The sequence below is a fragment of the Ixodes scapularis genome, unplaced genomic scaffold (genome assembly GCF_016920785.2).
Source record: "Ixodes scapularis isolate PalLabHiFi unplaced genomic scaffold, ASM1692078v2 PGA_scaffold4__175_contigs__length_147842914, whole genome shotgun sequence".
Lineage (NCBI taxonomy): Eukaryota > Metazoa > Arthropoda > Arachnida > Ixodida > Ixodidae > Ixodes > Ixodes scapularis.
The window spans coordinates 122,564,753-122,581,305 of record NW_024609879.1 but is presented as its reverse complement, the minus strand read 5'-3'; the positions used below and the strand labels follow the sequence as shown (position 1 = coordinate 122,581,305).

At 46.0% G+C, this 16,553-nt stretch overlaps 1 protein-coding gene across 1 annotated transcript; it reads left to right on the top strand.

The window, feature by feature from the left end:
- Positions 1 to 653: 653 nt before the first annotated feature.
- On the top strand, positions 654 to 14,134 carry LOC115320946 (deoxyribose-phosphate aldolase). Its single transcript, XM_029981179.4, has 7 exons — positions 654 to 882; positions 1,003 to 1,100; positions 2,167 to 2,314; positions 3,022 to 3,258; positions 4,787 to 4,915; positions 7,819 to 7,931; positions 13,851 to 14,134. Exons 1-7 carry the CDS (start codon positions 849 to 851, stop codon positions 14,055 to 14,057), a joined length of 966 nt encoding a protein of 321 aa, XP_029837039.3. The 5' UTR covers positions 654 to 848; the 3' UTR covers positions 14,058 to 14,134.
- The last annotated feature ends 2,419 nt before the right edge of the window (positions 14,135 to 16,553 follow it).

Below are 16,553 nucleotides of genomic sequence, written 5' to 3'. Positions count from 1 at the left end.
AAAGTTTTGCGAGCCAAAAAAGAAAGGATATTGCGCGAGAAATAAAAAAAAATATGCCAGACCGCCGAGTTTACACTGCTTCCCAATAGATGGCGCCAGTGTGTTCTCTGGTTTAAGAAGTTTTAAGGAACCCAGGTTTAAGAGGTCGCAAGCAGTCGCAAGAGTGTGAACGGGCCTTTATGGTGACTGAAGATCGTTTCGATATCAGCGCACAGGAATGCTGCGGCGAATACGTGCACAGCGGTCTAGCTTCTGGTGATGGCGAATAGAGAAACGATTCCACTCCTGCTGTTTAGATGGACGTACAAAAGAGAAGTCAGTTAGCAAGCGCCATGCTTTGGCCATCCCGGGAACTTCAGTAGATGCTTTGGGTGCGCTCCCCACCAACGTTGTTCCCCACAATCACGGGCCACACCCCGTTACTATAGCCACCGTAGCCCCGTTATTTGCCAAAATTCATCTGACGCCACCTAAAGCATTCAGGTTCTCTACCGCCATTGTCAGAAGATGCATCTGTTGCGACATCTGCTGAATGCATATTCCAAATATCTCAAAGACGCTTACCTTTCGCTTGCCCCGCTTGCCGGACCGGAAGCGCCACCTATACTGCTCAAGGTTAAGCAAAAGTATTTTACTTATTCTATAACTCCCGAGGTGGCGGCACCTACCTGGCAACCATTTTGAATGCCTCAAGTATCCGGCGCAAAACATTTTATTAGTTGATTACTGTTACTTCGGCCTAATGGCCCTATCTTATCGGTAGTCGCTCATGCCACAGTCCGCTCGTACTTCGGGGAAAGCCTCTTAGCTTGCCTCCCCACGCTCCAAGCTTCTCGTGCGGCTGAAAAATGGACAGCTACAGCAATGCCGGTCGGAAGCACGGTACGCTTTCACGATTTATGACAAATGCCTCCGTAAACGCAACAAATCTGAGCTGGAACGCAGTTCTTCGAGACTGTCCCCGTGTTTTAAATGTTTCGACTTGGATTGCTCTCTTTCCAGACCCCGACATGTACCTCAGAGTTGAGGTGAACCTCCCGGCCGTCCGACAGAGAGCGTCTGTGTTGACAACGCGGAGGGCGGTCAAGAAAGACTACCAGGTGGATTCCTATCAAACGGATCCTTTGCCATTCTAGCCACTAAAAACTGGAAACTGCATTCTGTATTCGCACATTAGATCGGCGTCCTGATGTGCGGTGCTGTGTACCGGATACCTGTCACTGCCAGTGACATGATGTTCATTGGCATCGATGCCCATTGGCTAGGCCCCTTTTCATACTTTGCGGGTAACCAATATTGGGGTAATACACGTTTGACTGACTGATTGATTAGCTAGGCCAGATGGCTGATTTCTCACTTATAACTGCTACACCATGTAGAAAAAAAAAAAAAATGTCGCTTATAACTTTGGCCGGTTAATCTCACGTGCCATTTTTTTTATTTATTACTTTAGGGGTATGGAAGGTCAGTCGTTCGGACACATCCGTCTGTATGGGCCCCAACCTTTCGCGAAACTCGCCGTCCTCCGTGCTTTTTTTTTTTTTTTTTTCCTATTAAGTTTTATAATGTATGAAGTAATTTACCACAAAAATAAAACAAAGCTGGAATTTCATAATTTTTTGGCTCACCAGGTTTCCTTTCAGATGTAATCGGTTAATTTTCATAATTAGAAATGTTGTACGCTCGTCTCTGGAAGGGTAGAGCATTGAACGAGAGAAGTTAGTTTTGTTCATTTCACTTCCTTGTCGTCGCACGACAGCGTGTAGTACATGTGACACGGCCATTGACAAAACCGAGTAGGGTATGCAACTAGTTGCACTTGGCTTTGCATTCTTGGGTGCGAATATGTGACCTATGATACTCTGCCGCTGACCAGTGAGAAAAATTGCCTATATGCCAATTTGCACCGACCAAATGTTGGACATAATGAGCGCTTGTCTGTCGTACCTATTTTCTTACTCTGTCCTCGTCTTTTGTGCATTTTTAAGATCAGTATAATGCTGTTCCTTTGAGAGAAAAGTTTGCTAGTCACATTTTCTGGTAAAGAAAAAATCGATACATTTTCAGAAAAGTTGAAGGCTGCATTTGATTAAACTCTCAGGGAGTGTGTCGTGACCATTGTTTTTTTTACCCGTACACCAACTGCACTGCTTGGACTGGTTACAGGCAGCATGGCTTCTGCGAGCGGTCACTTGTATCGACTTGACAACATTGTCGGGTGACGACACCTTCAGTAATGTTCATCGCCTCTGCTCAAAAGCAGCCAACCCAATTCGTGCGGACATTCTTGACGGCCTTGGGATCGAGAAAGGAGGCAAGTGTGCTGAAACCGATCTTCGATTCTCCTCGGTTAATTTTCTGGAAAACTTTTTATCGCGAGAGCTGGTTCACTGATCTCTTCACTCCTACAGCAGGAATGCTGTGTTAATACAGCTTATGATTGCAAAGCTTAAGTTTGTGACGCCTTCTTGATGTGAAAGAAAGTTTTGCAGCTGTCCCTTTAGCTCGAGCTCTTTAGATTGGAAGATAGAATTCACAAAGCTTTCTGGTTTCTTTCATAGAGTTCAATTCTGGGAGCCAGTTAAAAACAGCTTTTCCCCTTCAATCCTTAGAATGAAGCATATTAGGAGGCAGCTTATCATCTTTATTACACTGTGTGCAACGCGTATAGTCGAATGCACCATAGCTCACTTTTCCTGCTTTTGTCCCATGACAGAGCCCGTTGTTAAAACCAGCAATGTGGCGGAATGCCACAATCATGGCACTAGCTTATATAGTAAAGTTTACTGTGCTACGCCAACTGGTTAGAATAAACTGCATCAAAGTGGCCATCTTGTGTTTCTGTTAAATGGGTAGCAGTGAGGGTTCCAATCAACAAATATAGATGTAACGGCACATTTCTTATATTTTCTGGGGAATTAGGAAATGCAATTATTGCGGTTGCTTCTATACTGGATTGGCGCTGCGTTTGGCTTTGGTTTGCATGAAACCTTCAACTGACAAAGTAATCCTCTGTTACAGTCGTAACGACCGGAGCGGTGTGCGTTTACCCTGCCAGGGTCGCTGACTGCGTCAAAGCATTCGGCACGCTGGACCTCGAAAAGCCAATTCCGATTGCCGCCGTAGCGACTGGATTTCCGACGGGACAATATGGGCTGTCGTCGAGGCTAGACGAGATAAAGTACGCCGTTGAAAATGGAGCCAGCGAGATCGACATCGTCATCAATCGTGCTGCCGCTCTCACCGGCGACTGGGAAAGTGAGTTTCTACCTTCGGTGCCCCGTTTTGCCTTACGTTGGACAGCAGCGGGTGCCGTGAGCCATTTTTAAGCCAGTTCAGTGCAGTGCAAGTGTCACATGATCTTCTACGGGGCGCAGCGACGCCCAGGGTGCATAGTCATACGACGCTTTCATAGCATTGTACCGGCTGGGATGCCCCGTGGGGACTGCCGTGACCCTTTGTAAGGTGAAATGGAGCATAGCCTTTTTGCGTGTGCTGAAGTATCTTCGGCATTCGGACGAAGACTTTTTCATTTCAAAGTTGGTGGACAGGACTGCGGTGTAGCTTGTAATGTTTTCATGTCGCTTGCACTGGAAGCCTTAGGATCACAGTATCAAGCATCTTCCTCGATTGCTTCAGTTTGGACAGGATCCATATTGGTGAGGTGGTGTGCCGATAGCTACTGAATGCTACTGAAGCACCGCATTTCATGGCGTCCGCGTGGCCAGAAGTGTAGACGTCGTCTGTCATTCTCTATGGCAGATGTGGCAGAATTCAGCCATATTGATGCCTGTAGAAAAAGAAATGAAAAGTGTATGTTAGGCGTACATGCACGGGACGGGAGCCCTAAACAGCGAATGAATTACGACGCTCGAGTGTGGCGACGAAACGCGGTCCTGAGAAAAAGGTTGGGAGTGTCGATAGTCAGGCACAATTAAATGGCTCTAGCTGGTATGTCACGCTAAAGCCATTGACAGTTTAACAAAAAGGGAGCGCGCCGGTTGTTGCTTTGTGATTCGCTCTTCTGCCTTCCCCTCGGCTAATGCCGCAGTCTCGTTGGGGCGATAATAAGATCCTCGGTGGTCGCCACGACCTGCATTTATTCGGCTGTCTGCGACTGTAGTCTAATGCAGAGCGCAAGTTCGTCTGCTTCTTTTGTAGGGGTTGGGGTGATGTCAGACGGCCTAGCTCGGATTGGCTCTAATTGAAGGATAGTGTGTAGACCTCAAAGCAAGCTGCCTTGAGGTCTACCCACTATCCTTCAGTCGAAGCCAATCAGAGCTCGATGTTCTGATGTCACCACAACCCCTACAAAAAAAGCAGTCGAGTTTGCGCTTCGCATCGTCTCTTTACTGCAGTGAGCAAAGTGCTCGTATTTCTGCACCCTGTGTTTCCTAAAGTGGTTCTAAGCGAGTTGAGTCTTCCTGGGGGTCTGAGCGTCGTGCCGACTGTGACGGCGTTTCAGTGGCACGTATGGCACGGTGCTATCCTTCCTAGAACCTACACCTGTAAACAACTGTATTCTGTCTAATCAAATCATAAGTGAAATATTTTTGCCACTCTTCACCCTTGAGTTCCTCGTCCAAGTTCTTTTTTATCTGTCGTAAAAGGCAGGCAAAGATCTGGATTTCTTCGTAGGAACACGATTTAGTCTGGTCTTGATGATACTCCCTAATTTTAGAAATGAGATTGTTTTTTGACATCTTTGGTACACGTTGAGAACCTCCTCTTGTGAGAACGATCGTATCACAACCGTCGGTGATTCGCAGAACCCATTCTTGTGCAGCTGTCTACTCCGAGGTGTGTGATATGAAGAAGGCATGTGGGAAAGCCCACCTCAAAACCATCCTTGCCACCGGAGAACTGGGGACTCTGCAGAATGTCTACAGGGCGAGCATGGTCTGCATGATGGCCGGTACGTCGTACAATGTTTACTTGGTGTGCTGACCACACCTCAGAGAGTTGGTCCCCAGAAAATGTGAGAATGTCAGCTGACATTCTGACATCTTTGGTTGTGAGATCTATTGTTTTAAGTTTTATTTTGTGTATTTATTTATTTCAATACCCTCGGTGCCCACAGGCATTACAGAGGGAAGGGGCTAAAACAAAACAAACAATATACAGGATAGAAATAATACTGTCGCAAATATGCAGTGAAAATGTGAGCGCTCAAGGTTTGCATTATCAAAAGTGGTTAGTTTTTGCAATTCTAAATGACTCAACTGATTATATTGACAGTAAGGATGCAAGAAGGTGGGTGATTCTGTCCAGGTGACATTTTGGGAATGAAAGTGTGAATGCAACGGTGGTGAATTCCAACTTTTAATTAATGGGCAATGGGCAATGCAATGGGCAAATACACCGAAGAGAAGGAAGATGATGATCTTTTAGCCCAGGATTAGCTTAATATATTCTATTTAATTTTAATAAGAAATAAATATGTACGGAAAAGCCATCGACAAGATATTTTGCGACGCAAGGAGTGACGGGGAAGATATATGTTAGCTTTCGTGGAGGAGACATTCGCTGTATGATGATGAATTGAGTGTATCTTTTGCTGGACAAATGTTATAAAAGAAACTTGCTTGCATACGGCGGCTTGTGAGGAAAATCTAGACCCAGAGAGTGGTCCCCCAACTCAGAATGTAATGACCACCCTGCACTGGTCTATTGCACCCCGTAGTAACCTATAAAAGAACTTGTTGGTGGGCTAGTTGGTGTTGACTGTATTGAATCATGGTTAAAAGCGCCAAAAAAAGATGTACACAAGATAGAAGACAAACACGGGCGCTACTCCCAACTGTATTGGGAAAGGAAGATGGAAATACATATATATATATATATATATATATATATATATATATATATATATATCTGATACACTTATCGTCACCCAGGCTACTCATGCGCAAGATACAAGAGCATATGCAAGAGCATAATAAACGGGAAGATGCACGATTGACGGTTTAAGAGAGCACGCGCAAAATTTAAAGACAAATGACGGGGCACAGTTGCTTGCGCACTGTAGGGCCTGCAAATGCGAGCCACGCTTCGGCGATACCAAGATTCTCGGTAGAAGCAGAATTCAAAGGGCACACAAACTGCAAGAGGCATATTTTATCAAGAAGAGGAGACCACAATGACACGTCAATAGCATTGTATAATGCTGAGATTCGTTGTTTCGATAAATATATGTAAACGGTTTATGCTCTTGTATCTCGCGCATGAGTAGCCTGGGTGACGATAAGTGTATCATATATATATATATGTATTTCCATCTTCCTTTCCCAATACAGTTGTGAGTAGCGTATCTTCCATCTCGTGTACGTCTTTTTTTAGTGCTTTTAACCATGGTTCAATACCGTAGTAACCTGTTTGTACAATTATGGTTCAAAGGCACAGCTCTCCCATGCTACAAATATTTGGCATTGTAACATGTGCTACCTCTTTGAAGTTACAGTGGCTATTGTTGTGTGCAAGTATTGTATGTTTCATTCATAAAATTTGTTTCGCATTCCTTTCTATTTGAAATATATCCGTCGTGTTCAAAAATAGGTGGAATATGATCCACAATATCCGTAAGTGACAATCGCACGTTTGTATTTTGAGCCTGGTGGCTGTATTTTTTGTTATAAACGGTCCATTCTAGCAAGCGCTCGGACAAGGCCCAGCTTAGAGCACGTGACATCCGACGCAATCGTGACGTACGTCGTCTCGGAACGAGCAAAGCTACGGCGAGGCTGACGTCGAGGGGAGGGCCTAGTCGTTCCAGCCACCGAAGCGGCTGCTTTTGTGCGAATTTTGAGCGACGTGTTTATCTTTTATAATCTTGTAGGGGGACAACAGCTACTTCTGGAACACACAGAAGGGATTCTCGGGAAGACGGGAGTTCCTCCTTCCCCTCTTCTCTCATCGTGGCCGGAGGCGAGACACTCACCGTCACTAGCTGTCAAGGTTCCTAGACGCGCATTACAAACGAGGCGTTAGCGACATTCACACGTGCTCTTTGCTAGTCGTTTAATTTGTTTTAAAATTATTTTTCGAGACTTTGTTAACAAGATATTGGTGTGTTCGATGTGATACTGCTCCTTTGAACACATATAGACCATAAAATAAGCGCCGAAATTTCATTGCAGTATCCCTTTAATCTAGCTTTGACAAAATCCGTTTAAAACCTCCAAGTGAAGTCGATTGGAAGCACGTTTTATTAGCAGCGCTAGTTGTCCCTTTGCATTGTGCATAAAACATTGCTTTTTTGTGGAGAACAGAGAGAGCTATTTTACTTTTTTGAATCGGAGGAAAGCAAGTACCGCAACACCGACCCCTGACTACTATTAATTTCGGTGTACATGCTTAGGGAGAAACATCTTGTGAAGGAAATACAGATTGTCTAACCTGTACATTGATTCTAGTTGGCTGACCTAGGCCAGGGGCAGCAGAGTGATCCACAGACACGAAACCAAACTACTTTAGCGGTGCTAAAAGTGGGCAGATTAGGTCTATGGTTCAACAGTCACTATTTCACATCTGAACCACTGAAGCCTAATATGAGCCTTTGCCCACATAGCACATTCGTAGTTAAAGTAACATTCTCCTAGTTTTTCGTTATAGCAACACATTGCTAGTGAGGCTTGGTCATGGGGAAAGAATGAGCAAGAACAGACATCTAGATCTGATTTCTGCGACAGAATTGCTTTGGGCCCTTTCAACCTGGCTCATACTGAGACATCGCATGTTCATATTTTGTTGCCGTTTTCTGAACATGGGCAGTGCTGTAGTAAAAGTTTGGGAGTTCTAAGTTGTTTCATTCACACTCAGGAGCGGACTTCATCAAGACTTCAACTGGCAAGGAGGGTGTTAATGCGATTTTGCCCGTGGGTATCGTGATGGCTCGAGCGATCTGGGACTATTACCTGGACACAGGCATCAAGGTAAGCACAATATGCTAAGGGATCACATTGCATTGATGGACGACTTGGCTCTTAGGGATAGGGGCACTCGGTGCCGAGTGTACAGCCAGTTTCGCAACAACATACTTTAAAAATACCGAGTAAGTGTCCACCCAAAATTTTGAAATAACCCAGAAAGTCTGGGGGATGTGTGCTTGTTAGGTTCGAGAGCAAAAATGCAAAGGGGGCAGATAATGGGGTGGGTTTCATTGCTTTGCACTGGTGTGCTCGGAGAAGCGGCTGACGAGGGGGAGCATTTCGATTGGCTATGTGGTCTCAAAAGTCTGGGGTGGGCGCTTGATTTGAGCTTTGCTTAGTACTCAAACATTTTAAAAGTAGCGGGTGGGCACCAGGGCTCGGCAGAATCACTATGCCAATGTATTGCAACTGTATCGCAGAGATACTTTCGAGCATTCGTATATCTCTATTGAGATATGCTTCAGAAATATATTTGCATGTCGGTAGTGAAATACTTTTCTTATGTATTGATTGTATTCTGATACTTTGCCAGGTTTAGGTATTGCTATACATTTGTTGTGAAAAATCAACTTGTGCGAGGGGTACAGAATTTATAATATGAAACCGCCACATAACAAAGCACTTAAATGGTGTCAGAAGACTACCCAATCAATATTTTGCTGCAGAGTCACATATATTTTTACTATATTAATAAGCTTAACTGTTCGAAACTGAAACACGAGTACGGAAACTCGTGACAGGATGTCACGTGGCTGCACCAGACCACTTTTTTTTTTTTCCTCCACTCCTCCAGCTTTTGAAGCAGCAGACGACGACGTCCAGCTTGCGTGAACCGTTTTTCGTGCAATTGTTCCGCACTTCAATCGCTTCCGCTCGATGTTCTGCCCTTGAAGGTCAATTGGCTAATACCACGAACAACAGTTTCAAAGTAGCACCCCCAGCCTGTCGCAACGTTGGTTTATTTTGCATCGCCGTCGCGTCGTTCAGACCGCAATACGTCACCATATTGAGTATGATGTAGTACATATATACTTCCTGTGACCAGTGCTATATTTTACTTTTATTTTCAATCAACGTATTTGCAGTTCTTTGGAGGTCACAAAAGATGGGGATTATAATTTTTTCCGTTCTTATTATTGAATGTGTGCCTTAGATAACCCAGGACTTTGACTATATTCGGTACACATAGTTGGAATGCCACGTGACCATGGAAACAAGAGTGAGTGTGACTGAAACCGGTCAGTTCTCGACCGACTGTTTTGGGCGGAAAAGAAAATGAATTTCAAGTCGCAAACTCTGTTTTGGGTAGTTGGGCTCTTAGAGGTCATGTTAAAATAAAGACCTCAGCGAGCATGAACACGTTTTCAGTGTCTTTTTAGGACAACAGTTTGCGACGCACCCTCGCATATCAAGTTACCGGCAAACAATAAAAATCGGAATACTCCAAACAGGAAATGAGGCAAAACAGGCCTGATTTCGGGCAGAGCACGTCCACGTCTTGTATGACTTCCAAGACAGTCAGAAGATCAGGACAGATATGTGAAGACGGAAATCTTTCGCTGCCTTTAGGACTCTCAGGAGAGACGTCTTAATGTTCCAGGACTTCCCTTCCATCAAGGCGGTATTTATTCGTTTTGGCGGCGGTAGATGAGCTTTTTACTTTCTGTATACTCTGTTTCACCTTATGTTGTACCGCAGTGAAGGCTAGAAGTGCGAGCTCATAGCGTTGGCAGCTGCCCTTAATGTATGAGAGCTTGTGCTTCGGAGATCTGCCCTAGAGCAAGGAGCTCGCGCTAGTAGCCTTTCCTGCGGTACATCATAAGATAAAAATAGAGTATAGTATTGTAGTATGACCAAATTGTCAGTGCCTCGATGATAAGCTCTTTGAAAAGCTACTGATGCTCTGATGCTGAAGTTTAATTAGAAGCTTGCAAATTTGTTTTCTGATTAAATACATATACCGTAGAATACCGTGCATCCGCCCATTCCCCACGAAGCGCCCTCCCCCAAAATGTGAAACTTCTGAAAAAAAATTGATGTGTTCAGATATGTCCATTCCCCATTTTTCGTGATTCTCTTCAAATTTTGAGTAGGCGCTTGCTCGGCATTTTACAGTATGTGTTGGTCGAGAATTTGAATGTTTATATTTCATTTTATATTTGATACTTGCGATACATGTGACCTTGTTTGAAATGCACTGCATCATCATATGCACTGTGTCTTCATGTGCAGTAAAAAGGGGATTTCAGTATATATCTGTATCTGCATTCCGGGACACTTCTTTTGCCATTTTTGCAAAAGTATCTTCGGGGTATCCCATTACTTTAAACACAAATGTAGTGCCTCAGTATATGTATTTTGGCCTAAAAATACATGTATCTCAGTATTTGTATTCTGGGACGCTTTTTAGGGTGTCTCTGCGCAGCCCTGGTGGGCACGTATTGTGACGGAGGCACATGATCGGTTTTTTACGGTCGGTTGAATTGATTTGGTGGATGCTGCTTTTTCGGGCTTGTCGCATAAAATTCCTCAGCGTGTAAATTTTTTAGTCTGATATCAGGTACTAGCCAGCAAAGTCACTAAGGCCTTATGGCTCACACTTGGCCTTGCATTTTTTTGGCTTATTTTTGCTTAAAGTCTGTGACGGGTTAAAGGGGTACTCCTCCGATTTTTTGAGCTACCTCAACTAATTATATTTTCTGACTCCCCGGCCTTTAGCCTTTCCAGTATGCTATTTAGCATCGCGAAATTCATCATAGGTATTGTGAAATCGGCAAATGAAAATGGTGCAAAAACTAATATTCAAATATTCGCGCACTTTTCAGTGCCGTGACGTCAGTGGCAGGCAGGCTTGCCAGTCGAGCAAGTAGTCTAGAAATAGAATATGCCAATCATTTGTTCCGTGCTGGAGCGCGGATACGGGAGCGAGCTTCCAAAGCAGTCATTTGACACCAAGAAACTGCTTCAAATCCGTTGGGAACAACTTTTGTAGTCCAAAAAGTTAACCCCTGCCTTCCACTGACGTCACTTTGTTGTTGTTGCCAGTAGAGACTTTCAGTTTGAAAAACATGGTGAAGACCAAAACTGTAAATTCAATAACTTCGCGAAAAAACAATATTTTGACCTAATATTTGGGATACTATTTTAGCAATGTTTGTTGGTTAGTTTAGCGAAATTTCAAGCAAATCGGAGACAATAAAAAAAAAACGGTGGAGTACCCCTTTAAGGGGGAACACTGGTCTTGGAGCTCTTTTTCTTAATTTATGACCAAACTCAATGAAACTGCACAAGCTTATTCATCTTTTTATGTTGATTTCAAATATCTGGTCATCTTCTCAGTCATTAGAATTGTCCTCAAGATAAATAGAACTCGCCTGCTTTTGTTTGGTGGAACAATAGAGAAAACTCTACTCAAAAAAATATCCTCTTTAGCATATGACTAGATACTACGAAGTGTAGAGAATACAATGTTGGGAGCACTTTTAAGATTAACCCATTATTAGTGATTTTATCACACATTGAAGTTCAGTGCTCAATATGTGGTTAACTGCATACATTGGCATTCATTGCACAGCAGACATTTTAATTCTCCCTCACGCAATTCTGCAATAAGTATGGTTTTTAAATAGAAATATAGCTATATTTGTAAAAGTAATTTCCTAACTTCTCTTCAACCATTGCCTAAGCTTACTTACTTGTAATCATATTATTTATCTATTTTGCCTTTAAACGATCAAGCCTTTTATAGAGGTGGCAATTATACAAGGGGTGTGAGCTAAACTATGCCTACTGTAGTGCAGAGCACCTAGACCATGGTGGTGGGATGCAGAGATCCCTCACCATACCCAAATACCATTTCTTAAATTCTCAGTTTGAAATGCACAAATATGACCACTGACGCACGCAGCTTGTCACAACATCGCAGTCTAACGTATATTCTCGGATAATAGCTGCCATTCTACTTTGAAACTTTAGTGCAACGTGGGTTGTCACATCAGCATTCGCCAAATTCCACTTTTTTTTTTACTACACGATTTGCTTGTTTTCCATCTTGCTCTGAAGGAGCATTTGGCCACTAAACATGTGTCTGTGCTGTGACAAAACGAGGTATGCAAGGTAGCTATGTTCACTCCGTGGATGTCGCTTCTCCACAGTGCAGCTGTGCTCGGGGAGAAGCCAACTTCCCTTTTTGGGCTTGCGCAGCTTTGATTGGCTCCCAAAAGTGTGCAAGTTCACGGAGGCCCTTAGCTTTAACTTCACTGCTACTTACAGTTTTCAGATAGTATTAATTCAAAGTATTTTTTGATTACACCTTTGAATCATGCACGGCCCACACTTATCTAAATTGGCAATTGGAATTCAAAAAAAAAGTTTACAATATGTACTGCATCAACTCGGTAGTAGCGAGAATTGCGTGATTAGAGAGTTTTAAGGAGCCATTGTTGCACATTTGATATGGTACAATGGGCCCTCGGGTAAGAACTGCACATGTGGCACCGCAGAAGACTCGCTCGCACATGCGCAGTTTGTACCGGAGGGCCCACTGTACCATATCGGATGTGCAAAACAAGTTCCCTAGAACGCTCTCTTAGTCTTGGCATTGAGAACGATAAAAGCCTTTGGCGCAGTGATGACGGGAATTCTTTATTTTGCTGGAATGTTGCAGAAGGGGACAGGTTGATCACCTTGGCCGAAATAGCACAACAAGCACAATACTGATATTGCTCTTTTGTGTTGGTCTGTTTGAAATATCCACACTCTCTGGCTACTGAAGGCTCGTAAAATACATCCCTGCACCCTTGACATTACTTTACTGCCTCCCCGATATGGCAGAACACGGCTGCAAGCCAGATTACTTCTTTGATGTTTCGACTTATTTGTCCATGTCTCATATGCTCTCTTCAAAAAGTGTCATGGGTGAAAGGATGGATACATGCATACGACTAAACTGGGCGTTGACTTACGCAACCTGGACAGTGGTTTCAATGTGATGGCATTTGGGGCCACCAAACCGTGAGATAGTGTGCACCTGTCCGTCATGGCTCGATAGCTAAATTTAGCGGCAGAATCTGAACCGGCGTAAAAGTGACGCAGTGTCATGTCATCGGACGGAGTGTCGGGTCACACTGTGTCACAGTCATGTGGTGTCATATGCATCATGTCGGAATGTAACGTGAAGTGACTGACCCTACAACGTCGTACTGTGACGTCGTGTGATGCTTTTTGGTGCGACGTCGCTTGCGCCACAACATTACGAAGCGTTACAGCAGACGGAAAAACTGTTGTCCTCTAAGGAAGACGATGCCATCTAGTGGAAAAGATGCGGGGGATCAGGGAGGGAAGTGGTGACCTTGTGCCACACCACCTTAAATAAGCCTAGGAACTGCTTCCTCTACCTCTGTGGAACATCATCACACTTGGATGGCGGCAACTCGGCAACAGGGCCTGTAGGGCCTGAGTTCGACGCTGAGCGTCCTTTGACTCTTTGATTGGAGACGAGTCCAAGCCGAACGTCCACACAACACTCGCATCCAATCGGTGCCTGCAGTCGGCCTCACTATGAGGACGTCAAAACGCTAGTGCACGGGCTTTGATTTCTCCAGGTGGTGTCGTCTCGCGCACGTTCGCCGCAGAACCGTTTATACTGAGAGAGTTTGGCCTTTTTAAGGAGATTCTCACAGCCTGGCAACCACAGCAGCATAGTCTGACAACCGGGCGATGTCTACTTCCGTCCTCCATTTCGTGGCCTTGACTCATAGGAACTCTATGCTATTTCACAGACAAAGAAGTAACGCCATTTTGTGTTACCGCAAAATCTGCTGGTTCTGGCAGGCAACAAGCTCTGCCCATTGGCCAAACTCTCTCACTATAAACGGCTTTGGCTCGCCATGATGAGAATCGCCCCACATCCTTTGCCTCCAGGTCGGGTTCAAGCCTGCCGGTGGAATTCGAACTGCCAAGGACGCGCTTTCCTGGCAGTTCCTGATGAAGGAAGAGCTCGGCGACGAATGGCTCCAGCCAGATCTGTTCCGCATCGGCGCCAGTGGTCTGCTAGGGGACATCGAGCGGCAGCTTTTTCACCACGTGACTGGTCGCTACGCGGCACTCAGCGACATGCCTCCCTGCTGAAGTGGCATGAACGCCAGGAATCGGGTGGAGTGGGAGGCATACCGGTTTTCACCAATAAATGCCTTGTACAGCCTTGACCGTGTCTGAGGAGGAACCTCGTGTCTTTATTTCTCATATTTGCCGCCAGCGTTTCCCTTAGAGCCTTCTGTTCTACGGCTTTTATGCTCATTTTCACCTCAAAGGTGCACTACAGTGGTTTCGGAGGTCGTTCATTTATGGTTAAGTAAATCTACGGTCTCTATGTAAAAAACAACAACAACCTATGATTAGATTGAAAGCGTTCGATTTCCCTATTAAATTAGATAACTAACAATGATCGCGACACGCCCGCTTTTCCGCAGTTAAGAGCAGAATCGAGAGGTCGCCGTCGGACGTGCGACAGCCAATCGCGAGTGATCGCTTCCCGCACGGCGAGGGGAGCCAACCAACGGCGGACCGACTTTCGAATGTGTGCGATTCGCGCGGGGTGCTATCACTCGCGACTGGTTGTTGCACGTCCGATGGCACACTCTGATTTCTGCGCCGAATCGCAGAAAAACGGGCCTGTAGCGATCTTTGATGAGTTCGACGCGTGTCAATCTAACCCTAGGTTTTAGGATGCTTAGAGCTCGTAGATTGAGTTATGATCATAAATAGGCGATTTCGAAAACTACTACGCTACGCGCCGTCAAAGCCTAATGGTGCGTATACGCTCGCGAGATTCGCTCGTCGCTGGCGGAAGATCTGGATCAGCCCGGTCGACCCATATCCAGATGTTCTGCCCAGGGCCGTAACCAGGGGGGGGGGGGGGGGGGGGGTTAGTGGATTCTGACCCCCCCCCCCCCCCCCCCCCCCCGAAATTGTTTTATGGGTACGGCCCTGGTCGGTGCACTTGCAGCCAGCCGATTTTAATCTCCACCTCTGCGCACGCGCAGTGGCGCCGGTCGGCTACCAGGTACCAAACCGGGACCGGTTCTGCGCGTTCACGGATCCGCGTTCGCGAAGCGGATCCGCGCGTTCTCAACCGCAAAGCGGCTAGGATCGAGCGGTTGGAGCGCGTTTTTGCCAACCGCTTCGGGACCGATTTCTCCCAACCGCTTTCACGAACCGCAAAGCGGCAACCAATCACAACGCGACGCTGACGTGACGTCAGTGACTTTCGAAACAAGATGGCACCTGTCGCTGGTGAGGCGTCCAAGGCGCTGTAGTCCTAGCGCTGCTTTCGACAAAACAACGGAGAAACGTCATATTCACGTCCGTCACTTGAATCCGCCGCGAAAAGAATTGACTCGTAATTTTATCGGGCTTCGCACCGGTGATTTGGTTCGGGTAAGAGTTTGTTTATTATTCCGGTTGCCACAGCCCAGGCTCGCTGCCTTGTTAATCTCTGCCTGTAGAACATCAGAACCCGCCCCTGATCGACCGAAATGTCAGCCTTTCTACCCACTAAGATAGTCGCGTGAACTATTGTAAGCTTTCGACACCGTGCATGACCACCACGAAGGCCGATAGAGACGTCGTGAGCTTGATTGCGTAGCCAACGCACTACCGCGGAGGGGGCAGGGTACCTGCGCTAGCTCGAGCTGTAACGTTTACTACGAATAAAATAAATAAAGGGAACCTACTCAAGGAATAAAGTGTACGTACCAGACAATGCAGAGGTAATCCATACGGCGTTTATTTGAGCTTAATGTCAAACAAACAGTAGACTCGATCGACGAGCGAGTGACATGAGGAGAGTCCGCCACCAACGAAGCCACGACCGACTAGCACCGAACACATTCCCCCGCACCACGGTCCACCCCACCGCTCACAACTTTGAAAATGATAAGAGTGAACAACAACGAGGGGGAAAAACTGGCCCTCTCCAGGGGCTCCGGAAGCGGGGGGGGGCAGGGTGGGCTTGAGCCCCTCCTGTCCCCAGAACCGAGCTGCCGAGCCCCCCCTCCCCCTCCCTCTTTTTCTTTTTTTTTTTTAGTTTGTGTGTTTGCAGGCTATCTGGTATGGGCCTTCGGCCTATCTGCTGTACCTCCGTCTCTCCTGAGCCGAAATAAATGACCCTTTATGCACGCTGACCTACCGCCCTCCTCACCTCCGCCAAGCACAAAAAGCACCGGGGCGACGGAGAGGCTTGCTTGAAAAGTCAAAGCCAGAAGAAAATGACAGGCAGGACTCATCAGCCTGATTGACAACCGGTTTAGAGCGAACTAAGAGGGGACAGCGAAATGAATGGATTCCGACAAGACGACGTCCGCGAGCGTTTGTCTGCTTTTCCCGTGCGGAAGGAAGAAGCCCAGAAGGTGCATGGTGCTTCTCTGGCCCGCGGACAAAACAGGCAGGCGGTACTACCGCGGCGCTTAAAGGCCATCATTAGGAGGGGGAGGGGGGGCTGGTGAGCTTGAGTGGGGATTCGGGAGTGCTTAGAAAAGGCAAGTCTACGAGCTCCCAAATTTGACAAGGCGCCTTCGATGGCGAAAGCTTTGCGCGCATGCGGCGTCGTGCCCGCAGGGTGGTGAG